At 52.8% G+C, this 24105-nt stretch overlaps 1 protein-coding gene and 1 non-coding gene across 11 annotated transcripts; both read right to left on the reverse strand.

Annotated features, from left to right (window-relative positions):
• Window positions 1-3522: 3522 nt before the first annotated feature.
• Window positions 3523-19509, reverse strand: Pdlim7 (PDZ and LIM domain 7). 10 transcript variants are annotated; one of them, XM_006517345.3, is made up of 14 exons: window positions 19403-19456; window positions 18348-18454; window positions 14928-15079; window positions 14816-14846; window positions 14244-14362; window positions 13900-13916; window positions 13524-13660; window positions 13366-13402; window positions 12342-12403; window positions 11970-12204; window positions 10694-10874; window positions 5137-5257; window positions 4930-5045; window positions 4448-4770 (listed from the first exon to the last, which is right to left on the reverse strand). In XM_006517345.3, the coding sequence occupies exons 7-14, from the start codon at window positions 13612-13614 to the stop codon at window positions 4684-4686; spliced, it is 930 nt and encodes a 309-aa protein (XP_006517408.1). In that variant the 5' UTR covers window positions 13615-13660; window positions 13900-13916; window positions 14244-14362; window positions 14816-14846; window positions 14928-15079; window positions 18348-18454; window positions 19403-19456; the 3' UTR covers window positions 4448-4683. The 10 variants fall into 10 exon arrangements, 9 of the variants coding, with proteins under 9 accessions (NP_001107560.1, XP_006517408.1, XP_006517407.1 ...); NM_001114088.2 differs by lacking the exon at window positions 13900-13916 and having other exon boundaries at window positions 3523-4770; window positions 19403-19482; XM_006517344.3 differs by lacking the exon at window positions 14244-14362 and having other exon boundaries at window positions 19403-19509.
• On the reverse strand, window positions 13661-13728 carry Mir6945 (microRNA 6945). Its single transcript, NR_105910.1, has one exon. It is a non-coding gene; the product is annotated as a microRNA 6945 (primary transcript).
• Window positions 19510-24105: the final 4596 nt, after the last annotated feature.

The raw sequence follows: 24105 nt of genomic DNA on the forward strand, positions 1-24105 counted from the left end.
GACATCACGGATGGACCTGTGTGTGACCCAAGTCAGTCCAATGGAGCGTCTTTTGGCCATAACAGGGTGTGCTCCTGGGATGGATCCCCATGAGGAGGCAAGGCTAAGGGAAAGAGGATACCTCTATCACCTCTATCCAGTGTTCCATGGCTGAAGCCACCTAGTACTTCTGGAAAATTATCCCCATTTCTCACTTAAAGGAGGTCTCCCAAGGTCTCCCCTGGCTCTGATCCAATAAGCATCTCTTCCCACTACAATGGCCAATGACCCTGGAATCTAGCTTAAGCCTCTTTCCTCACATTGGGAAGGGGTCCCTTCCAACATTCTCAAGGATGGCTCTGGGTCTCAGCTACCTGCTGCTCCCTGGTGGGCAGCCACCAGGGCCTTTAGCCTGCTGCCTCCACACTCCTTTCCTGTAGCAAGGCTTGGAGAGGCGGGTGTGCCTTCTGTGTGTACCCAGGCCACGTGGAGAGGTCTGAGGAGACCAGAGGAGGCAGCACAGAAGCCTCAGTTCTGGAGAAGTGGTCCCCTACCCTCCACCTCTCCCTGCTGACTACAAAGAAGTCCAAGCTGCTCAAAGCAGGAACAAGCCCCTCCCTCACCTGCTGCCCACACAGACCCCTACTAGGGACTCTGCCATGTTGGCTGGGGGCCCTGCAATCTCTCTAAGGGTGCTAATGGCCTCCCCTGCCTGGCATAAAGACATTCATTTCCAAGTGTGGGTTCCAGCCATAGAGCCTCACACTCCAGCTCCGGAACAGGGTGATCTTAGCAGCCCTAGGGGGTTGGGAGGGATTAGGCTGTGGAAGGATGGGGAGGGGCACAGCTCTGTTGGAAGTGCCTGATCCTTTCGTCCATACTTAGCGGTTTCTGGTCATTCCAGCTGGGTGGCTCTGGACAGGTCACCTTTGCTTCTCTGAGTCTAAGGTTCCTGTTTCTTTCTTTCTTTTTTCTTTTTTTCTTTTTTCTTTTCTTTTCTTTTTTTTAAAGCAGGTCTTAATGTGCAGCTCTGGCTTGCCTAGCGCTTATAGCAGTCTGCCATGAAACTCCCACCTTCCTCCTGCCTCAGCCTCCCAGAGTGTTGGGATTAGAGGCATCAGCCACCATGCCTGGCTTGAACCATCCCTCCTAACAGGTGGTAGGATAGCTAGCTCCGAGCACTTGCTCTCTAGCCGCCCTGGGATCCAGACAGGCGTGTGGTATCTCTCTCCTCCCACAGCCCTCAGTGATTTTCCTTGCCCCTATCTTGGACCCTCGAACTTCCCATTTTCAAGCCGCGCTCCGGCATGCCCCCTCCCCGCTCCCTAGCCATATCTGTGCTTAGCTGACTGTGCCCCCCCCCGCCCCGCCCCCAGCATGCCTCTCAAGGGCTGTCTGCACGCTCTTCACACATGCACCTGTTCACTCTTTAATCCTGGCAGTGGCCCAGCTCTCTGCTAAACTGATCTGGCAAATGTCACCTTGTTTTGAAATACCATGGGGACTCCTTGGCCTTATCTGCCTGGTTGACAGTGTTGGCAACTTCTGGAAATGCTCTTGGCCTGTGTGGAGAGCCCTGCCGGAGCACCCTGCAGGCTGTCTGTCATGCCGTCCCTGGCGGCTCCCTCTGCTTTCTGTGCCCAGCTCTACGGTACTGTTTCGGGTCCCGTCAGCTTTCTGTGCTGAGTCCCTAGCTATCCTCACACTGGATTTGGCCTGCATTTATTGTTTTTAAAGTGGGATTTAAAAAAAAAAAAAAAAAAGAATTGCAGCTGCCAATAAAAAAAACAAAAAAAAAACAAAAAAACAAAAACAAACCCCCAAAAAACAGCTGTCACACGAAACACATGAACCTGTACACACTGTTGCTAATCTGGCAAATCTGGCTGCACTGCCTGGGGGACATGGCAGCCTCTTAGTTCAGGACAAGGGGTGGCTACCCCCAGAAGGGCACCTGGCAGCAATTCCCACCCACCCTTCTGTTCTTGCTCTTTGGTCTCCATGGAAACCGAGGATGGACTGAGAGGGCTTCACAGTTCAACAGAAGCAGGAGAGAGTAAGTACGTTTCCCTGTGAACTAAAAGACATTGTGTTTAATACGCTCAGCAGTTCTATGTTGAAAGACAACCACATCCTACCTGCTTTTACTCCCAGTTTTACCTGCTGGGGCCTGCGCCTCAGCTCTCCCCAGGCGTTAATTACCAGCATTTATATTGAGTGTTCTGCCCCTGCCCCAAGTTCACTCCTGAACTGAAGCGAAGGTGAATCTAGACTTGAATCTTCTGCTGCTTCCTGAAACTGTCTTCTAAACACCATGAGCAATCCACTCATTCACTAAACAAACATTTACTCTTTCTATACAGCAGATGTTCTAGGTGCTGCAGGATAAAGACTGGCCCTCTGAGACCTTTTGTCACAAAAGGGATCACCCTGGAGGTACTTAAGACAGGATTCCCGAAGAACATATGGCCAGGAACATACTAGGTTGTTCTGACCCGGGGTTCTCTCTTCAGCCCCTCAGCTGTTCAGGCTTGAGACAGTTGGCAGAGCCTCTAGGGTGGTAGAGGGCACCAGTGGGGAATAGACACCCCTGGAGGAATGATGTGCCTCTCCTTAACTCACCAACCCACCAAATACAGCAGAAGGCTGCTCCTCCAGAGGACCAGGGTTTGACTTCCAGCCCCCACAGGGTGTTTGCAGCCATCTGTAACTTCAGGTCCAGGGATCCAATAATCTTTTGGCCTCCACAGGCACCAGGTATGAAAGTGGTGTGCATACATCTATGGTAGGCAAAACACCCATACACATAAACACCATAAACGGCCCTTGGTAGAAGCAGGCTTCCTGGAGGGTTACCGGCTTACAAACATAACTCAGTACCAGGCAGTCTTAGGGCAATACACCTGGCTTCGTGCCTGGCTCAGGCTGTATGACCTTGGCTACACGTCTTGACTTTTCTGAGGTTACTCATCTAGAAAACAAGCAAGCACGGCTGGAGATAGGGTGCGGTAGACAGAGTCTTGGCCTAGGAAGTAGAAAGCCCTGGGTTTGAGTCCCAGCACCCAAGAGAGAGACAAAAATTTGAAATTCAAGATTTTCCTTGGGCTACACAGTGAGTTAAGGCCAGCCTAGGATACATAAAACTTTGTTTCAAAAAAACAAAACACTCGGGAGGCAGAGGCAGGCGGATTTCTGAGTTCGAGGCCAGCCTGGTCTACAGAGTGAGTTCCAGGACAGCTGGGGCTATACAGAGAAACCCTATCTCGAACTACCCCCCCCCCAAAAAAAAAAAAAACAAAAACCCAATCCAACCAAACCAAACCAAACCAAACCCAAACCAAACCAAACCCAAACTTTCCCTAAACCACCAAACAGCCAAAGGTAAGCAAGAAGGGTTGTGAGGTCAACCCCCAACCTCAGCCCTGGGCAGACAAGACAGGAGAAAGCCCTTAAATTTGAAGCTAGACAGGTGACTGACTGAGTTCCAGGCCAGCCTGGGATACAAAATAACAACCTGTTTCAAAAACACAAACAAGACTAGGCTCGGTGTGCTGCAGGCCTTTAATCTCAGTACTCCAAAGGGAGAGGCAGGGGGGTCTCAGGGAGCTGGAGGCCATCTTAGTCTACAGACTGAGCCCTAGGACAGCCAGGACTACAGAGAGACACCCTGTCTCAAAAACAAACAACAAACAGCTGGCAAGAAGGCTCAGAGCTCAAGAGCCCTTGCCCTTGCCCTTGCAGAGGTCTGAGGTCTGGACTCCACCACGGTGGCTCACAACAATCTAGAGCTCCAGAGACTCTAATGACGACGACGATGGTCTCCTACCCTCCATGGGCACCAAGTATGCAAATGGTGTACATACATACATGCATATGGGCAAAACACTCATACATAAAAATACCTCTTAAAAAAAAAAAAAAAAGACTCGCAGCCACCTGGCGAGGTGGATGGGAACATGGCATGAGTAGGACGAGTAGGCAGCCTCTGGTTTGTAATAAGATACCTAGCAACATTGTCAAAGGATGCTGGGGCTCGTCCCTGGGTCCTCTCTCCAACACTGCCTTTCCTGGGCACCTCTCTGTGTCCACACTGTCCCAGGGACATTGCAGATCCCCATCTAGGGCTTGAGCCTAGCACTCCAGGCTCCCTCCCTCCCAGCTTGATCTTCCCTCCGTTCTAGTTCTCTAGGTGTGGATGGTGGAAGGCAGATGCCGCACAGATGATGCCGTGTCTCACCTGGCAGCCACATCCCACCTCCACCCCTAACTCCCACCAGTGGCTGCCTTCACATCTGTGGGCAGCAGTAAGCCCAGGACACAGGCTCCACACTGCACTTCATCTCAGGGATCCTGCAGCTTCCACATCCCCAGGAGGATGAAAAGGCTCGGCCCCAAGCACCATCTTAACCCTCATCCTCCTCCTGTCTCAAGTCCCACCATTCCGGATGCAAAGCGGGGAGGCACAGAGCACACAGCTAGATACAGGTTTATTGTGGCACCAGAGTGAACTGGGGCTAGGCCAGCACCAGTGAGTGAGTGATGGTGGAGGAAGTGTGGGAACGGGGACTGTGAAGAGGGAACCCCAGGACCGGGCCAGGAGCTGAGGCTGGGACAGCTACTGCCAGCCCTACCCAGGCAGGTCGAGGGTGATCTCTCTAGTTTTCCACCCTTTCGGCGGAGTAGGGTGGCAATCTCGTGAGGTACTCATACGTGAGAGAAGGCGTGGCTCTTGCAGAGGGGCTTGTCCTTCTTGGAGTAGAAGGTCTTTCCTTCCAAGTTGATCTGACATATCTGAGGGCAACAATGAAGGTCCAGTCACACAGGCCGGGCAGAATGGGAGAGACCCTTTCCCAAGCTCTCCCGCATCCCACAGGCGGCAGGAGCTGGGAGTGGGGTAGTAAGGAACAGAGGGCACTGGGGGAGGAGGGGAGAGGGGAGGGAGGTGCTTACTGCGCAAACAAAGCATGTGTCATGCCAGCTGAAGCCCAGCGCTTCCAGGAAGCGGTCTCCAGCATCAATCTTGAAGTCACAGCCTCGACATTTTGTGCCAAACATCTTCTCATAGTCTGGTAATGGGGACAGAAGAGAGGGTCTGTATCCTCACGTGACCTCCCCCCACCCCCAGCCCCTCCTTGCCTTCTCTGGGCAACCGCACACCTCGCTCGCAGTAGGGGGCCCCTTCTTCCATGTAAAAGGCTCTGTTGCGAATTGGCGTTTTGCAGGCAGCACAGGTGAAGCAATGGACGTGCCAGGTCATCTTCAGAGCATGCATGATCTCCTGGAATGGGCCAGAGTCACATCAGGCTCAGCCCATCCCCCAAAACACAGGAAGGCTGACGTGGCCCCTCCCACTGCTGTAAAATATTACATCTTCATAGGACAGCTCCCAGAGCCTCACCTGGAACTCCCAAGGTCCATCCCTAGCATCAGGTCTCAGACTTGAATGTTTCCAAGACCCCGCCCCCCCATCTCAAACGTCAAGTCCTTTGTATGCTCAGACCAAAACCTACCGCCTCCTCTTTTTTTTTTTTTTTTTTTTTTTTTTTTTTTTTTATAGGTAGCTTCTTGTAGCTCTGGCTGGCTTTGAACCCCTGAAGCTGATGCTCCTGTCTCCATTTGCTGTGTTTTTAGGTATGTGCTACCATGACTCCAAACTCCCCTTTCTCCCACACCCTTCATCAGTAAGTACTGAAGGGTCCTCCTTCAAGACACATCCAGCCGGGTGAGAGCTTACAGGCCTGCTGGGTACAGAGTTCAAACTTGGCCTATGTAACTTATGAAGAGGCGGACTTATAAACTAGCCCATGCAGGACCCAGCAGTCAGCAGACCTGTCCTGTCCCCCCCTCCCCTGGACACTCACATGTTGACTCTGTCACACCAAACACACCCGTGTTGGAGCTACAGCCCGGCTCTCTGTCAGCCCAGACAGCTCCTCTCCTCCCTGTCTTCCCAGCTGTGACTTAAGTTTCTGTGTAGCTGCCACTTTCTCCACAGGGCCCACTCTGACAGCAGTGAACACTTTAAGCCACTGCCCTCCCAGATCCCTGTCTCCCTACCCCCGCGATCCTTCCTAGATATAGAAGAGACATCAAGTGCTCTATAGATGAATCTGTTCCAATAGTGGGTCCCCAGTGGACTTGGCTCCACTGGAGGAAGCAGAGGCCCAGGAGATGAACTCTCCCTGGGGGAAAACTGGCCATTCCTGGAACAACCAAGTTCACCAGGGCCAGAGACTGTATGAGGCATGTGGCAACAGCTTTATCCTCTTGTAGAGCCTGGCTACCGATAATAGGAATTAAGTATCTGAACCCAATAGTTCAGGTTTGCAGTTAGGGACCCAGGTTCTTTTAAGTGCCAGGTGGGCTATTCAGTAGGCCCAAGTGGAGCCTGTCTCACTTGGCGATTACTTGTTCTGACAGGTTTTTTGTTTTTCTTGGTGCCAGAGACAAAAACCTAGGACCTCATAGATGCTAGGCAAGCACTGTACCACCCACCCACACCTAGGTCAGGTTTGTAAAGGATGCTAACCGACTCAGAAATACAAGCGTGGCTATGCCAAATATAATTCCAGGGGACATCTTAGCTCTAGGGATGATCCTGGCTATAGTTCCCCTCCCCCACAGCCCCAACAGCAGCTTTCTGAAGGTCATCTGACCTGCCTTCAGCTCCTAACTCCTCCGTCTTACCTCACACCTCCCTCAAGTGCTACCTGGGATGCAAACCACTCTTCTTTGGCGTTTATCCTTCTCTGAGGGAATTCCCACGTGCGTTTGCCTTCCTCTCAAGGCCACTTCCACACTTCTGTTCAAGTGTTTACTGACCACTCTCGACGCTGATGGACACAGCGCTTAAGTCAAACAGACCTGCCCTTGGCTCATGGCATCCATGCCCAGGGAAGCAAGGCAGGCCAGGGGATGAAGATACGGTGAGTGAACTGCAGTGAGGCCTGATGGGAAGGGTAGGGACTGAGAAGGTGTGGGGTGGTGGTGGTAGGGCACCGAGAGGCAGAGAGGGATCTCTGAGTTCGAGGCCAGCCTAGTCTACAGAGTGAGTTCCAGGAGAGCCAGGGCTACACAGAGAAATCCTGTCTCAACAAAAGTGAGTGATTGAATGAATGAATAGAATAGAATACAATAAAAAGGTATTGAATGAATGAATGAATGAATGAAATAGAAGGGAATTCCTGGGACTGGAAAGATGGATGTATTTTTTTGAAGGAGCTTGAAGTTCAGTATCTAGCATCCATTTTAGGCAACCTGTAACTCCAGCTCCGGGGTACCTGACACATTATCTGGCTTCCACGGATGCTTGCATTCATTCAAGTGTGCACAATTATAAAAAAAGAAAAAAAAAAGGGGGGGATGAAGAGGTTCTGAGGAGGTCCTTGAGGAAGTGACAGTTGAGTCTCAGTGGAGGCAGGGTGGTGGAAGCAATGCTAGGAGTACACAAAGTGCTGTGGTAAAGGGACCAGAGCTTACTGACAAAATGGAGCCAGAAGCAGGGCGTATTTTCAAGGGACTTCTGGGCAGAAAGGCCCCGTATGAGAACTCCTGAAAGACTGGTGAGAGCAGACTTTTATCCCTGGGGTGTGTGTTTTTTTCCTTTCAGATGAACCCCATCTCTGCGACCACCCAGAATAAAGGGGATACGTCCCAGCCTCCCTTGCAGCGAGGTGTGGCTAAAGAGTGGGTTCTGACCAGCAGGATGGAAGCAGAAGGGCTAAGTGACATCACCCTTGAAAGACGGGTGCCACCTGTCCCCTCTTCCCCTTATGACTTAGGGCTAGCTGGACTGTCGACATCTTGGCAGAGGCAACCCTGGACTACGAACACATATTGAAAATGTCTGGACAACAGATGAAGGAGCCTCAGTCTACTATCCAGTCCCAGGCCGTCCACTTCTCTATGGAGCTGTAGAAAGAGCTCTCTCTCCTTCTTACTAATCCGGGAGTCACACTGCGGACTCTGGCTACACCTAACAGCCTTGCCTCGGTAGCCAGAGAGCTCACGTTAGGAACAGACAGCGGGCCTGGGCTCGGCTGTATACTCTTGGTGTTTTGTTTTTGTTTTTTTTTTCGAGACAGGGTTTCTCTGTATAGCCCTGGCTGTCCTAGAACTTACTCTGTAGACCAGGCTGGCCTCGAAATCAGAAATCCACCTGTCTTTGCCTCCCAAGTGCTAGGATTAAAGGCGTGCGCCACCACTGCCCAGCTCAGCTTTATATTCTTAGCACGCACACACACACACATATTAGAAAGTTTCTTCCCCTTCCTGGGCCTGAGTGTCTACTGTATAGAATAGCAGCCCACTCAGGTTGTCAAACTGTTCAGTGTCCCCGTCCCTCCAAGCCTTTGACACCTGCAAAGTCTCTTTCCTACAGGGAGAGTACTTGGGAGCAGGGTCCTCTCAGGTCACAGGCTAGACCTGGCTACCAGGTTTGAACTTCCTGCTGCCTACCCAGATGCAGCCTCAAGGCCAGCTGTGCAGAGAAAATCCGGTGCTGGGCTGTGTTTAGCCTCTGAGGGAAGAGCAGTTTGCATCGGTGTTTTAGTTTGGATTTCTGCCTTTGCCACCCATGAGTCCTGTCAAGTGATCTGCAGTCTCGGCTTTGTACAGTGGAAGCAGTAGACACCGGGCCGGCTGCTTGTGGCTTTTCAGACAGCTTTCTATTTCCATGGGCAGCTGCAAGCTCAACTGTGGAGCACAAGAGGCCCTCAGAACCCTCGGGCCTGGCATCTGCGGCTTTGATCCACCATGAATCAACAAGTATTTGTGCCTGCACCAAACAGACGTAGACTTCCAGCTCTTGTCATTATTCCCTACACAATCCAGGGCACCAACTATCTATATCTGATTGGGGATTCTGAATGATCTAGAGACAGACTGAAGCACAGAGGATATGCACCGGTTACATGTGACTATAATGCCACTCTAGATACAGAACTCGAGCACCAGTATCCATGGGGCTCTGGAACCGACACCCCACCCCACCCCCGGCCAGCTAGAGTGATAAGAACACTGGGTTTTCCTGCTTCCCATATAGCCCGTGGTAAATGTATTGCAGTTTGAGACAATAATGGAAGCCAGTTTATATCTTTTGGGTTCAAATGAAAAACCTTACAATGTAAGGCCCTGCACTGGGTCCCTAGCACACATTACGCCTCTACGCTGTTTATCTCTTCCCTCCCCTGCTGGGCCTCAGTGGCCATCTGACAGGCATTACTTGCTATCGGGCACCCTGGAATACCATTCTAGCTCAGGAATTCTTTGGCCTGAAATAAATAAGCCCGTTTCTATTGGCCATGTCTCCACTGTTATGGCAGCCAAATGCAGTCCCAGTGGGCACAGCCCTCCATGACCACTTCCCTTCTTGAGGGTACTGCCATCCTGCTTTTATTTGAGGTCACCATTTGTCCATGGTCACTGGTTCAGCTGGAGCTCGAAGCTACCTGTCAATGTTTGACAGGACGGAGAGTCACCTTCCTGACAGCTACAGGGGAGGGCATACCCCAGCCCCATCCAATCAGCCACATGGTACTTCTCAGAGATGATTATGTGACTCAAGCTAAGCCAGTAAGCGTCAGTGCTGGGATCACCAGGTATGGAGTGGACTGAGGTGTTTTCGCTCCTAGGGAGCTAACCCGGTAAAACGGAACCTTGGAGGCACAGTGGTAATATTCTTGCCATTTTCCAGAGAAAAGCATGCTGGGAATGAAGGAAGTAGACAAAGGTGAAGACAGGCAAACCCAGGAGATCATGGTGCCAGGCTCAGTGGCACCTGGAGTCAGCACCTCCTGTCACTGGAGCCAGCTCAATTCCTCTACCTAAGCTTTTTTTTTAATAAGAGTTTGGTCTCGGGCAGGAGAGATGGCTCAGTGGTTAAGAAGGCCTGAGACTCACATGGTAAGTCACAACTGTCTGTGATTCCAATTCCAGGGGACACTGTCTTCTGACCTCAGAGTACCAGTTATGAGTGGGGTGCACATACATATGTGCAGGCAAGACACTCGATACACATAAACTAAATACACCCAAAGAGAGAAAGGAAGGGAGAGAGAGTGGGGGGTGGGGGTATCTTTTAAGAGTATACTGGCCAGTGGGGCAGTGGTGGTGCATGCCTTTAATCCCAGTACTTAAAAGGCAGAGGAAGGAGGATCTCTGTGAGTTCAAGTCCAGCCTGGTCTACAGAGCAAGTTCCAGGATAGCCAGGGCTACACAGAGAAACCCCATCTAGAAGAAGCAAAAAAAAAAAAAAGAGTATCCTGCCTGACTGCCTGATACAAAGTGAAGTCATTATAGAATGTTTTCGCTGGCCTGTCACTCACAATCCTCCTGCTCTCTGAGTGCTGAGATTAGAAGTCAAAGCCACCATGGCTGATGAGGCTGTTCAGAAACAGACCAGGGCCTTGTGCATGTTACACCAGTGCTCTGCCACTGAGCTAGAGTCTCCGCAGTTAGGCTGCTTAGGGTCCTGGAGATTCCTGCTGAGAGCTTCACATCTGACAGCTGCTCAACTGCTGAACACTACTGACGTTTCACTTTCTCCTATGGCCCTCTCCTCCCCCTCTGGCCAATCTGGCTCTCTTGCCCACCTGGCCGACCTGCCTCTCCTGCCCACCTGGTCCACCTGCCTATCTGGTCCACCTGCCCTCCTGCCCACCTGGTGGCCCACCTGTCCCTCCAGCCCTCCTGCCCACCTGCCAGCCCCACTCACTCCAGTGATCTTCTTCTTGCATTTGGCACAGTTGGGTGCATAGCGCACATCATAGCAGGAGGGGCAAAAGATAGCTCCCTTCTCCTCGAAGAAGCCACCCTCTTCCAGGACCTTTCCACACTGGCTGCACACAAACTCCTCGGGATGGTATGCGTGGCCCAGTGCTACCAGGTAGCGGCCGCTGCAAAGAGAGGGAATATATGCAAATGAGGCAGGGGATCCAGGAGGAAGACAGAAGTGGCATCTCCTGCCTTCGGGAGAAGACATTTGTTCTTATAAGACTTGCTTTTCATATAGCAAGATGGACCAATATGTTCTTGATGATGGAGGCACCCTGGTTTGGGTGGAAGTTGATAGCTTGAGTCTACCAAGACACCCCTGGGGGACTACTGCCCAATGTGAAAATAAAACAGCTGAAGAGACCCTGGTGAACTCTGTCCTGCTTGCCTGTTCCATTCGGCCTGAGCAGGAGTCTGTAGGTCCTAGATTAAACAGGGGTGTCAGAAGGGCATGTTCTACAAATCCTCTCTGCCTGAGAGCTGACTGGAGCCCAAAGCAGGCCAGGGCCAGGGCCAGGGCCAACAACTAGGAAGGTTCTAGAATCTGACTCTGAGGGGCTATGTGACTTGTCTGGGTTCCAGGAAGCAGTGCACAGAGGGAGGTACCTGTGGCCTATCGGCTCCGAGAGCAGAGGCTCAGCAGAGACTAGGCATGAGGAGGAAGCAGCAGAGAGGGAGGCCCTCCTTTACTCAGAGTGGCAAAGCGACAGACGCGGCGTCAGGGTGCTGCTGGCACCTTCCCGCTTTCCCTGCTATACATGGGTGTGAGTATGGTAGGCAGTGCAGGATTAAGAGCCTGAGGATGGGGGCTGCAGAGATGGCTGAGCAGCTGAGGAACACTGGCTGCTCTTCTACAGGACCCAGGTTTGATTCCTAGCACCCACATGAAGGCTCGCAGCCATCTAAATGCCATCCAACTCCAGGGGAATCCAACACCCTGTCTTGGTGTCTGTGGGCACCAGGCGTGCAAGTGGTGCAGATACACATCCAGAAGAAACACCCATGTACTATATATATATGTATATGTATTTGTATATACACACACACACACACATATATATATAAATTTAAAAAGATCTAAGGATCCAGGCTATATCCCTCCCTGCTTCAATCAAATCCTTAACTCTCAGAAAGCAGCGGAGGTAGGATAAGTATGTAAGACAGGCCAGGGCCAGGCTGCAAGGCAGGAAAGATCAGCACTAGAAGGGAACACTTACCGGATGATCTTGTGGCACTGGTGGCATACAGGAGTCTTGCCGTTGTTGCTGCCCCCTCCTGTGCCCCCTCCAGCTGCGGCCTGCACTATGGAGGTGCGGTTCTGCAGAGGCGTGGGTGTGGCTGGCTGGCTGTGCCGGGTCAGCACTGTGCTGGTTTTGTCTGGGGCATAGCGCTCAGCAAATGCAGGATCCACAGCCCAGGGTGGGCGGCTGGTGGGGCTGGGAGTGGTGGGGCCTGACAGCCAAAGAAAGTAGATCCAGAGGGGTACTCAGGGAGCCCAAAGGGTAGAGGGTAGAACCCAGGGTAGCCTTAAAAGCCCACCACCCTATGACCATGGAGGCTACCCACCCTTCTTCAGCCCCAAATCTTACCAGGCCAGGATTCCTGGGGTATAGTTGAGGCTGGGGCTGGGGCTTCTGTCCTGGGCACCTGGCTGTAAGATCTGCCATTCAAGGCCCTGCCTGGCTGAGGCTTTGGGCATGGTCCCACCCCGTAACTTCAGCTGTACTGTCCCCATGGGTGATGCGTGAGTGCACTGGGAGCTGCTGGGATGGATTCCAGGTCCCTCTGGGGTAGGGGTAGGAAGGGGTGCTTCCCCTAAGTAGGGTACAGCTATCTGGGCTGCTGTAGAGTGTAGTAGCAGAGTGTGCTCCGGCTCCTAGGGCAGACTTTGGGTCTCCTCTTATCCAAGAGAACCATGGGTAAGGCAGAGCCATCTTGGTTAGCTTCTCCCTCCCACTGAGAAACAAGCTGCGGGACCTATACCATGTCTAAACCATTTAGCATCCCAAACCCAAAACATAACCAGACCCAAAAGATGGGAGACAGAGGCAAAGGAAGCAGGGCCGAGAATGTTTATTTCCATGCTCAAAGGCAGTGCAGACCTGGCAGACAGTAGTACCACAGGGCCAAGAAGGAAGGCAGTGTCAGATGAAGCCAGGCCCTGTGCCAGGAGGGCTGCCAGGACCGGGCCGGTAGGAGGTTCAGGCCAGGGACATGAAAGTGGTAGGCAAGAGCTGGAGGCACCCGTGGGGTGCCCTGGAGTGAGTAACAGAGAAAGGAAGCAGAGGGCAGCAGGCTGGGAAGGCCAGGCTATGACTGCACGTTGAGCACGTGGGCAGAGCGCTGGTGGTGCCAGTCCCGGAGACGTGTATAGCGTGGGCTCTGTAGCTCCAGGACATACTTTTCCCTGAGGGGCAGAGAAAGAGAGAGAGGAGGAGGAGGAGGAAGTGGAAGGAAGGAGAGATGGAAGGGAGGCAGGGAGGATGGAGGGAAGGAAAGGAGGAAGGGACAGAAGAGAGCTCTGGCAGGGGATGGCCAGGAGCAGCCGAGGGCTGGTGGCTGGAAAGGAAGAAGTGGGAGGTTAGGGAGAGGGGTTAGCGCCCAAGCTTTTACCTTGACTTCTTCATGAATTCCTCATCCGGGTCTTGCACTGAGAGGACAGAGGCAGGCATTGACCAAGAGAAACAAGGGCCACCCCAGCCATGAGTCCTGGCAAAGTCAGGCCCAGGCTGAGGTCAGGAGAGTCTGCCCTGTCCTGGGCCAGCACTTACTGAACTCTGTGCCCGTGAGGTGGGCAAGGATGCGGAAGGAGCGGGACTGGCCTGTCCCCGGCCGCGGCCGCCAGTCTTCGGTATCCTCCATCAGCCGCTGCTTGCTGGCATCGGGGACCGGCTGTCTGAGCAACTGTCTATGGGAAGGGCAGAGCTCAGAACCTCTGGTTCTGTGGGCACCAGGGGCTGCCCCTCCCAGGACGTGATGTGCACGGGTTCTGGTGACAGCAGGGGGTTGGGGGGTAGGAGGGTGAGGCAAAGGGTTTGGCTGGGTAGGTGGGTAAATCAGAGGAGGTCAGGACAGGCAGGACAGGGAGGGGCCACCACCCAGAGTGCCAAAAGGGAGGAAAGTGACAGGAAGAGAGGGCTCACTAACTTGTCAGAGGTCTGCACCTGTGAAGGAAACAGACAGATAGACAGATAAAGGGACAGACACAGGAGAAGAATGACAGGGGGAATCAGAGTGGTGGAGAGGGAGGCGAGGTAGCAACGAGTTTGTGAGACTCAGCTGGCCCACAGCACAGGCTAACCCCAGGCTGCTCAGCAGGGCAGAGCCTGTGGAAGAGCAGTAGCCCCACCCGGCCGCCAGGGGTTGCTGCCACACGGTTAAGGGGCTGGGGTCCGGCACAGACTGAGCGGTAGCAGGCAGCTTGTGTGTGTGCTTGTGAAAGGACCAGACAGTGTGCAGAGGTTGGAGTGGATGGGCAGGGGCTGACATACCCATTCTGCCGCAGGGTGCTGTCAGTAGGTGGGGGTGCCCCGAAGGGCCGGGCCGTCTTGTTGAGGGAGGCGCTTGGTGCAAAAGTGTACCTCGGGGGGTCGGCGGGAGGGGTCAGGGCCTGGGCAGAGACAGAGCCGGGCAGGGTGGGTGGGTGGGTGGGAGTTGAGGCTGAGGTGGGAGCGGAGTCACCACCACCAAGAACAGTGACAGGTCCGGCCCACTCTTACACATCTGGCCAGAGGCTAGGATGAAGGGGTAGTAACTACGACTTCAAGGGGCCCATTGGGAAGTGATGAATTCAACCCGCTCTGGACCAAGGGTGACCAAGGGTGGGTAGGCACACACAGCACAGGCTTGTGGGAAGAAGCAGGCAGACAGATAGGCAGGCAGGCACGTGTGGCGCCCGGACCGTGCGGCAGCTCCTAGCTCCACTCTCATGTTCCCCAGACCCTGCCTGTTCTGGCGTCTGCCCTTAGCCAGAGAGAGGGTCCCAAGGCTGGGCCAGGGGTGGTAGGTTAGCCCAGGCTAAGCCCCTCCCTCTCTCAGCCAGGACATCTCCTGTATAACCTACCTTCTGTGGTTTGCTCTGAACAGGCTGGGCTCTGGAGAAGAAGAGAGACGCAGTCACAGCAGGTAAGAGACCAGAGGCTATCCACACCCCTTCTGCCTGTCAGCACCTGTACCTGCTAAGACCCAGGCTGAGGCGCTCCCCACAGGCGCGGATCTTGTTCTGGGCTTCGATGTGCGTGAGGCTGCCCGCGTTCTCACCGTCAATATTCAGTACCCAGTCTCCCACAGCCACACCGGCCTGTGCAGCTTTGCCTCCGGGCGTGAGCTGTAGAGAAGAATGGTCAGAGGTCCATGGGTGCATAACCAAGCTGCACACTCCCTCACAGTCCAGATGCTGTTGGTAAACAGCCACCTTCAGGTTAGAGCCCACACTCGCAGGCTAGGACCATAGCCTTTGACAGCTATGTTTTCTGAGGCCTCAATAGGCTGTTTTACCCACCAGCCTGCCCTCCCAAGACAGCCACCTACCCGTGTTGCTGAAACTGGGCTACGAATTGATCGGGGTCACCTATATCCTGTTAAATGTCTCCTATCTGAGAACCGCTACTGCCCCCCACCCCCATCAAGGCCAAGTCCTGGCTCCTCTCCCGGGCACTGAATGTCTTCACGAATGTACTCTCACTTTTATTTTTTTAGCTTTGGTGACCAAGGCTTACGGCTTACCAGGAATCAGCCAGTGCCGCTGGCTATCATTCCACCATTTGCCACACAAACCAGAAATTCCCAACTCAAAGCCAAAGGGATTGGGGGCATGGTGGTTCACCACAGGTCTGAAACCACAGGGCCACTCGACCATCTGATACCACACAAAGCATTTACACTTGACAGGTAGTAGGAAAAGCGGGGAGCAGGATGCCCAAGGTCCCAGAAGGCTCCTCAGGTGAGCTAATGCAATGTGTACTGAAGCAGACAGAGAAGATGAGGGCTTCTAGAGATGTCAGGGACAGAGGGACCTCATGCAGACACTGTCAACTCTGGTACAGAATGGGGAGCTGGACCTGACAGCTTTATTTTGTGCCTGAAAGGGAAGTTAGCAGAGGAGAGAGCTGGTGAGTCACAGCCTTCTTTACCTGATAACATACGGTAAGAATAGAATCTCACAGAACACCTAGGCTCGACACCAAATCTTCCAACACCCTTGCAGGAGTCTGGGGATACACCCTGTTCACACTCAGAAAAAAACTGAATTACAGATCACCTGAACTCGGTCTCCAGCTAGCAAGGGGTGCAGCCAGGATTTGGGCCTGACTGGAAGGCTCCACTACAATAGGGCACAAACGAGAGACCAACACACCCAGTAAAGACGCTGGGATAGCCAGATGTATGGCCTACACCCAGCACTGGGGAGGCAGAGGCAGGTGGATTTTTGTGAGTTCAAACCCAGCCTGGTCTGCGTAGTGAATTCCAGAGTGGTCAAGACTACACAGAGAGACCCTGCCTCAAAAAACTAGTAAAATTAATTAATTAGATAAAATCAGGGGAAGCAAAACAAGACTCTGGGGTGCCAGGCATGGTATACGTGTGATGCTAACACTCAGGCAGGCTAGGCAGAAGGACTGGCAGCTCAAGGCAAGATGCCCCCTCATTCCGTGGCTGTTTGGGGTCTGTATGTCCCCTCTCACCTTTGTTTCACTCCAAAGAGCCCCTAATAATGGGGACGGGGAAGTGACACTGTAAAAGGGAAATGACCTAGTCACAGGCATGGTGAGTCAGCACATGGAGACCTGGGTTAGCCACTCCTTCCTATACAGGCTGCTTCCTGAGAGGTGTGGGGCAAGACCAAGGTGGGGGGTCCTGGGAGGAGGAGCCACTGGCTCCCTGAAAAGGGGTGGAGACATGAGGGACCACTTCTCTCGTGGGGTACTCAAAATGTGAGGGCTAAGCTGGTGGTCAGAGCACCACAGGGAAAGAGAGGCTAGTGAGATTAAGGAGGGGAAAAGCCAGGGGACTGGACAGTGTTATGGGTGTGGGTGAGTCAGCCTGGGAGCTCCACTGAGCAGCCCAACCCCCAAATCCCAGACATTACCTCATCTTCCAGGCCTGGGCCCACAGCCAGCCCTAGCCCCTCCTTCCTCCCTCCACTCTGGGGTCAGGGGAGGGATAGCGGGCTGGCCCAATTTAGAAAAGACCACCCCACCCATCAGGGCCTAACTCACTCCAGGGCAGGACTCAGCGGGTGGCCCCACCCACAGGTTAAAGCTGCTGACAAAGGAGGCCAGGGGCCAGCAGGGGCCAGCAGAGTGCCCCCAAAAGGCAACATCTGCAGGGCCTTCCTTACCAATGAAGAAAACTTAAGACCTACACTACACTGGCCAGCACTTTCCCAGAGGGGAGGAAGAAACCCGTAGGATGTACGCGTGGGGGAAGGGTCTAGATAGCCCTTAGTCATCCTGCTGGTTGGAGCAGATTCCAAAGCAATTCCAGAGAAGGATTCTGGGAAGAACACAGCATGCATGCCTGCCTGCCCTGTCCACCATGTCTGGCTCCCACAGAGAGAACCAGCCTTGATACCCTACTCAGGCTGGGCAGTGCCTGGAAATTCTCAGGCCCCTTTGGGCTGGGCTTGCCCTGGGCTTCCTGCCAGCAGCTGCCTGCCTACACAGTGGCTGGGTGGGCCTCTCTAGGCAGGCGGATATCAGGGAAGGAAGTCCCTGCCCCCTTTTTGACCCCCTAGGCCAGTCAGAGATACCAAGCTGGAAGGCTGGGCACAAAGTTTGCTTTGAGTCCTACTGACACCAATGACTGAGGGCCAGGTAAGGGGCCTAGACTTAGGCCAGCCCTCTTGGGCTCTGTTGACTAGCCACTGCTGGCCATCCCAACTGGGGCCCGCATTCTTGGGCTTATAAGGTAATCCCCCTGCCTCAGGGAGGAGTCAGTTCCCAGCTCCACCCTCCTCACCAGGGTGGACTGAGGAATGGGAACAGGAATTCTACAGGCCAGCCTCACTACACCTAGGCTTGGGGTCAAAGGCCACACAGCCTGACTAGAGCCAGCTGACTGGGACTCAGTCCTCACACAGGGCGGGAAGAGTTCCCCGTTGGCCTTGACCGTACAGAGAGTACAAGCCGTTTTTGTGCCTCAGTTCAAACCCTTGCTCTGCAGTGGACTTACTGAATGGGCTCCTCCAGCCCACCAAGCTCTGTCACTTGGGGAAACAGGATGACAACTGCTATTCCTTGAATAACTGGAATTAAAGTTACATCCTGCTGGGGACCTGGCTCCACAGGCTGCTCTCCTAGCTAAGTAAGATACTTCTTGGAGACATCAGCCTCCAATACCGAAGGAACAGGCTCCCCCTTGTCACTCACAGATGGCTTGGTGGGAGAGCATCAAATACCATGTCAAAGTAGGGAAGTTGGGAGTGCCTCTCTACTCTCCACCTAGTTGGGAGTCCTGGTAGTTAAGTGTCCATTTGGACCTGGATACTCCTGCCTTATTGGTCCTGGCTTGCTCCTGCTGTTTCCTCCCATGATCCTCTGGAAACCTGAGCACCCAAGAACCCTTGGGGAGTTTGTTCCCCCACCTAGGCTCACCCGAGAGATAGAGAGGGGCACATTGAAGTCCTTGCCCCCTTGCAGACGGAAGCCCCAAGGGGCTGGCCCTTCCAGCACCACCTTGAAGGAATCCATCGTGCCTGCTCCTGTGAGGAAGAAGAGAAAGTGTCTGCAATGCAAATTGGCAGGCAGGTCCAGATCTGGGCACTAGCGTTGGCCAGGCACCAAGAAGGCACGGGCGGACGCTCAACACACACAGGCACTGGGAGGCAGGTATCTCAGCTGGCTTGGCTGGGCTCCTGGCAGGCCGACCTCTCACAGACAACAGACAAGGTGGTTCCCCACCCTGCCCCCTGCCACCGGGAGGGCCTGGAGAGGCCTCTCCGAGCTCAGGTGCTTTTCTCTTCCAGGGGTTGGCTGTGGGGCTAATTGGCACTGCTTTGCCCAAGCTAACCTGGAATCTCAGGAGGGTGGCGGGGTGAGTCAGGGGCCAGCTCCCCCTCCTTCCCCGGGTCCCGGCAGGCAGGCCGCCGCCGGAGCCTGCTCGGACTATATAAGGCGTGTAAGCTGACACTGTAGAGAGCCCGAGGAGGGAGCACGTTAGGGGCTCGGGATATGAGGGGGAGGGGTGGAGAAGGAGGACGCTGGAGCGGGTCCTAGCCATTTTGGGACAGGTCGAGGCTGCTGGTGGTCAGGGCGGGACCCCTGGTCTCTGAAAGGGGAAAAGAAAAACGGGGTACTGGTCCTGTAGAGAGCGACGGGGGCCGTGTCCCTTACGCACGGCCAGAGAGGGGATCCTTTCTGGAAGCCAGAGAAAGTGGTGCCACCCACGCACGATGCTCCCTTGCCAACATGACTCTGTTTCCCTTCGTCTCCCGCCCCAGCCCCGCGCTTGGCCGCGTCCCCACCGCACACAGTGGCGCAGGCGCCAATCAGCCCCACTTCGCCGCAGGAAGGCGGGGGCGGAGGCTGCGGCCGAAGCCAGCCGAGGGAATCTGGCACTCTTCACGACCACCCACGCCCTCCCCAGCGCCTCAGCGGGCCATAGGACCCCGTAGGGTGCAGGCCAGGAACCCCCTCGCGGACGCCGGTACCTGAGTGCCCGCCTGGGCCGCTGCCTGGCAGCCTCCGGGAGCAGCGATGGGATCCGCCGCTGCGCTCTGACCCCGCCTCCGCGGACGCCGCGCCTTTTGAGCCCGCGGAAGGGGGCGGAGCCCTAGGCCACGCCCTCCCCAGGCCAAACGAGTGGACATCCCGGGGTCGGTGGGAGGCCCCACCCAGTCAAAAAACCCTGAGTCTCCAGGAGAGGGAAGGTGAGATCGGGCACTTACCCTCGCCAGTCGGGTCGCTGCCCAGCCTGTGCCCCGCTTCAGGCTCTCGCCCAAGCCCCTTGCGCCTCCCACTGGCGGAGTGGAGGAAAGCATCCGTTTGAAACCCCAGAGTTGATTGATCTCTCACCGTATTCTCTTGTAGAGGAAAATGGCATGGTAACACTTTTCTGTTAGGGATACTGTTAGAGGTCAATATTGTCAGCATCATCAGATTTCAGATTCTCTAGGAACTGGAGAAGCGAGATAGGGTAGTTTCAAGTTAGGCTTCCTGGTGTTCGGGATGTAGCTTAGTGGTGGAGCTCAGTAGCTAAGCTCTCTGGAGGCCCTTGTTTCAGTCCTCAACACCAAACCCAACCAAAGGCTTGCAGGATATAACAAACAAGTAAATACATACATAGTAAGAGCCAACGGGGGCGGGCTTAGCGCCACTTGTTGTCTGACGGTGTAAGTAGAGTCCACAGCCATGGGACTTCCACCCAGAGCCCCCAGAACCACTATTGGAATGGATTGTTTCCCATTTAACCCCAGTCCAGAGTACACAGTTCTTCCAATGCGGTTGGGATGGAAGGGGCTGCCACGGAGTGTTCTCAGAGCCCCTGCTTTAGCCTCGGTCTTAGCCAAGGGTGGGCAGAAGGAAAAGCTGAGCTCTCCTGAATGTTTGAGTCAGTAGAGAGGTGCACAGCCTCCCCTTGCCCAGCCCCCCCATCATCACACCCCCTCTTCCCCATCATTGTCCCAAGTACATAAATTCTTATGGGAGTTGTCATCCTTGAAGAAATCCTCTTCAGGTGGGTCTCTGAGTTCAAGGCCAGACTGACTGATCTATGTAGTGAGTTCCAGGACAGCCAAGGCTACACAGAGAAACCGTGTCTCGAAAAACTGAAGAAAAAAAAAAACCAAAAAAACAAAACCACCCTCTTTAGCTATCTGCTATGCTTCTGTCTCCATCACGTTTCCCTCTTTGTCCCTCGTCCCCTATACTATTGACTCTTTCTCCAGGTCTTCTATGACCTCAATTAAGTCAGCTGCAGCCTTCAGGTTTCATCCTGTTCTGACAGGAATGCTGGTCTACACCAGGTTGATCAGGGGTTTTTTCTTTTTCCATTCCTTCATTTCTATCTTCTTCTTCCCACCCCCACCCCCCCAGATACAGCGCCTTCTTCTGACCTCTCTAGGCATCTGGTGCACACATAGCGCACATATGCATGCAGGGAAAACGCCCATACGCATAAAATAAGGTCTCCTTGGGTAGACTGGCTTGAACTTGCATGGGTTCCCAGATCTTCCAGCTCTTCCCTCCGGAGGGCTGAGATCATACCAAGCCCAGCAGCTTCCTCATCTAAAATCCCAATCTTTCTAGCTTCAAGGCTTCCTTCCCTCTATAACACTTCATCGGCCTCCAGTCTTTGGCCATTTGGTCATGAAACTCACACCTTAAGAGCCCTTACTCTCCTTTGGCTTTCAATAACACTGAAAATGGTCAGCCCGAGCTCTTTCCTCAAGAACTGCAGACACCAATAATGTATACCTTGTCTACGTGTCTGCCAGGAAGGTTTCTCAAACAATCCAAGTTTGTGCTTTCTTCTCACTCCTTCCTGGTCTCAGCCAATGACATCATTCACCTGGTTGGTTCCGCAGAACCTATGAAATTATATGTCTCTTCTCATCTACATCATCTCCCGATGTTCTCACAGCTAACCCTTGCTGCTGTTTCACCCATACACATAAAATAAGGTCTCCTTGTGTAGACTGGCTTGAACAGCAGCAGCTAACTCTTGCTGCTGTTTCACCTCCATCGAATGCTTCAACACCTACGAGCCTCCTTGCTGACCGCCCCGCTATCACCCTTGCCTCCCCCCACCCCACCCCCCAGTCTTCTTGCCGTTGCGGATGTGATATTCTTAAAACAGAGATCACACTTCATCTTTTTAGCATTCCAGTGGGCTCACACTCGATTTAAAATAAAACTAAAATCCTTAAGACCTACCCAAGACTAAGAAACTGGGTCAAGTGTTGGGCCTGGCAGCACAGGGCCTGTGTAATTCCAGCTACTGGGGAAAAGGGGGGTTACATGTTCAAGGCCAGCCTAGGCCATTTAATGAGACCCTGCTTCAAAATAAGTAAAAGGAGAAAAAAGAAAGAAAAGAAAAGAAATACAATAAAAATAAGGGAAAGGAGGAGGTTATGCTTAGCTTCTTGGGGAAGATGTTAAGTCTGACTCTCTAAGACATGAAAAAGAAATAAAACTGGCAGAGCTCTTTCACACTCGCCCACTCCACTTAGCCCACTCTGGCCCTGGTTCTACACCCCCAAGTATATTCTCGCCTTAGGGCCCCTTTGCATTTCACAATTTCTTTATCTTCAAACACTTTTTTTTTCTTTTTTAAAAAACATTTACTTGTTTATTTTCTATATATGAGTACACTGTCACTCTCTTCAGACACACCAGAGGAGGGCATCAGATTCCATTACAGATGGTTGTGAGCCATCATGGGGTTGCTGGGAGTTGAACTCAGGACCTTCAGAAGAGCAGTCAGTGCTCTTCTTCTTCTTTTTCTTCTTCTTCTTCTTCTTCTTCTTCTTCTTCTTCTTCTTCTTCTTCTTCTTCTTCTTCTTTTCTTTTTCTTCTTTTTCTTTTTCTTTTCTTTCTTTTTTCTTTTCTTTTCTTTTCTTTCTTTCTTTCTTTTTTTTTTTTTTTTGAGACACGGTTTCTCTGTGTATCCCTGGCTGTCCTGAAACTCACTCTGTAGACCAGGCTGGCCTCAAACTCAGAAATCCACCTGCCCCTGCCTCCCGAGTGCTGGGATTACAGGCATGTGCCACCACACCCCGCTGCAGTCAGTGCTCTTAACCACTGAGCCATCTCTCCAGCCCAACTATTTTTTTTTCTGTAGGGATCTAAAAGCCTTATTTTTTTTTTCTCTGTTTGAATACTGCCTCCTCCTGGGGTCTTCTCCGAGCACCCCATCTGGAACAGCAGTCCCCACTGGAGAGATGGCACAGCAGTTAAGAGCACCAGCGGATCTTTCAAAGGACCCAGGTTTGATTCTCAGAACCCACATGGTGGCTCACAACCATTTGTAATTCTAATTCCAGGGGGTTTCAGACACCCTCTGCTGGCTTCCCTGTGTACCAGGCATGTACATGGTGCGTAGATTATACATGCAGACAGACAAATAGAATAAACAAAGACATTTTAAATATTTAAAACAGCAGTTCCATGATACCATACCTGTATCATACCCTAGTCCTTTAACCTACTTTGTTTTCCCCATAGCACTTTCCACCCTGTGATATACTGTGCCCCTATTGTGCCTGCCCTCAGAACCTGCACGGAGTTGATATGATCAGATGAAGGAAGGCTTGCAAAGGTGCAATGAAGGAAAGAGAATGGCACTTCGACGGCTCCTGGCCATCTGCCGGCCGACAGGAAAGGCTTCCAAGGACCTTTCTTGCTCCACAGAAAGGCATGGGCCTGGGTGCATCTTTTTGGATCTTCTCAAGAACACACAGCCTCCAGGTTTGGAACAGGCAGGGACTAGGAAGGATACAGCGCCCTCTGGTGGCCAGGATCCCTGCAGCTCCATGGCCAGGTCTCTTAGTTCTGAAGGTCTTCTAAACTAGTTGGAAGAAGATGGAAATCCCCATGCAACTGAGACTTTGACTGTTTTTTGTTTTGTTTGTTTGTTTTTTGCTTTTTTTTTTTGAGACAGAGTCTTTTTTTAAAATATGTATTTATTTATTATATGGAAGTACACTGTAGCTGTCTTCAGACACTCCAGAAGAGGGAGTCAGATCTCCTTACAGATGGTTGTGAGCCACCATGTGGTTGCTGGCATTTGAACTCAGGACCTCTGGAAGAGCAGTCAGTGTGCTTAACCTTGTACATTCTGGAAAACTCTCTACCACTGAGTCATATCCCCAGCCCTGAAACTGGGATTTTTAATGAAGAAGAGGTTAACAGACCAAAGCCTCCAGAGTTCTGGATTCCAGTTTTGGTTATGACCAGGACTCCGGTGTGTCCTTGTTTTTGGTGAAGTAGCAAGGGCTGTGACTACCCACTGAGGGAGAAGGCCTCCATGCCGCAGCTGCTCAGGTGAGGTTTCCTGGCCTTGTGGCTCTACGATTGCTTGATTGGTTGTGGGCGATGCTGTTTTGCCAGGACTGTTTGTGCTAACCTGACTCTCAGCATCTAACATCCTTCTAGACTTTTCTTTTTGTTCTCAAACACGCCTTGGGAGAGTAATGCACTGAGTCCCAACTTCTAACTTCTCGTCCCACATTAAAGTTGGAGATATTTTTCTTTCAGCAGTATTGGTGGGCAAGGGTTTCACATCTATTAGATAAGTGTTATCACCCTTTAGCTACAGCCCTAGACCCAGGATTGTCTTTTAGATATCCAGATGTCCAGTGTGCAGTGGGATTCTTAGATCTGTAGTGAGCATGAAGTATGTGTGTGTGTGTGC

The sequence above is a fragment of the Mus musculus genome, chromosome 13, assembly GCF_000001635.26.
Source record: "Mus musculus strain C57BL/6J chromosome 13, GRCm38.p6 C57BL/6J".
In the NCBI taxonomy this organism is placed as follows: Eukaryota; Metazoa; Chordata; class Mammalia; order Rodentia; family Muridae; genus Mus; species Mus musculus.

Bases quoted from the DNA above. Each gene is read 5' to 3' on its own strand.
- Pdlim7 (NM_001114088.2), bottom strand. From the start codon at position 18,443: ATGGATTCCTTCAAGGTGGTGCTGGAAGGGCCAGCCCCTTGGGGCTTC. The intron at 14,847-14,927 runs GTACAGGTGCTG...CTTCTTCTCCAG, and splicing joins CTCAGCCTGGGTCTTAGCAG to AGCCCAGCCTGTTCAGAGCA. The intron at 13,403-13,523 runs GTAAGTGCTGGC...CTGTCCTCTCAG, and splicing joins CCTCACGGGCACAGAGTTCA to TGCAAGACCCGGATGAGGAA.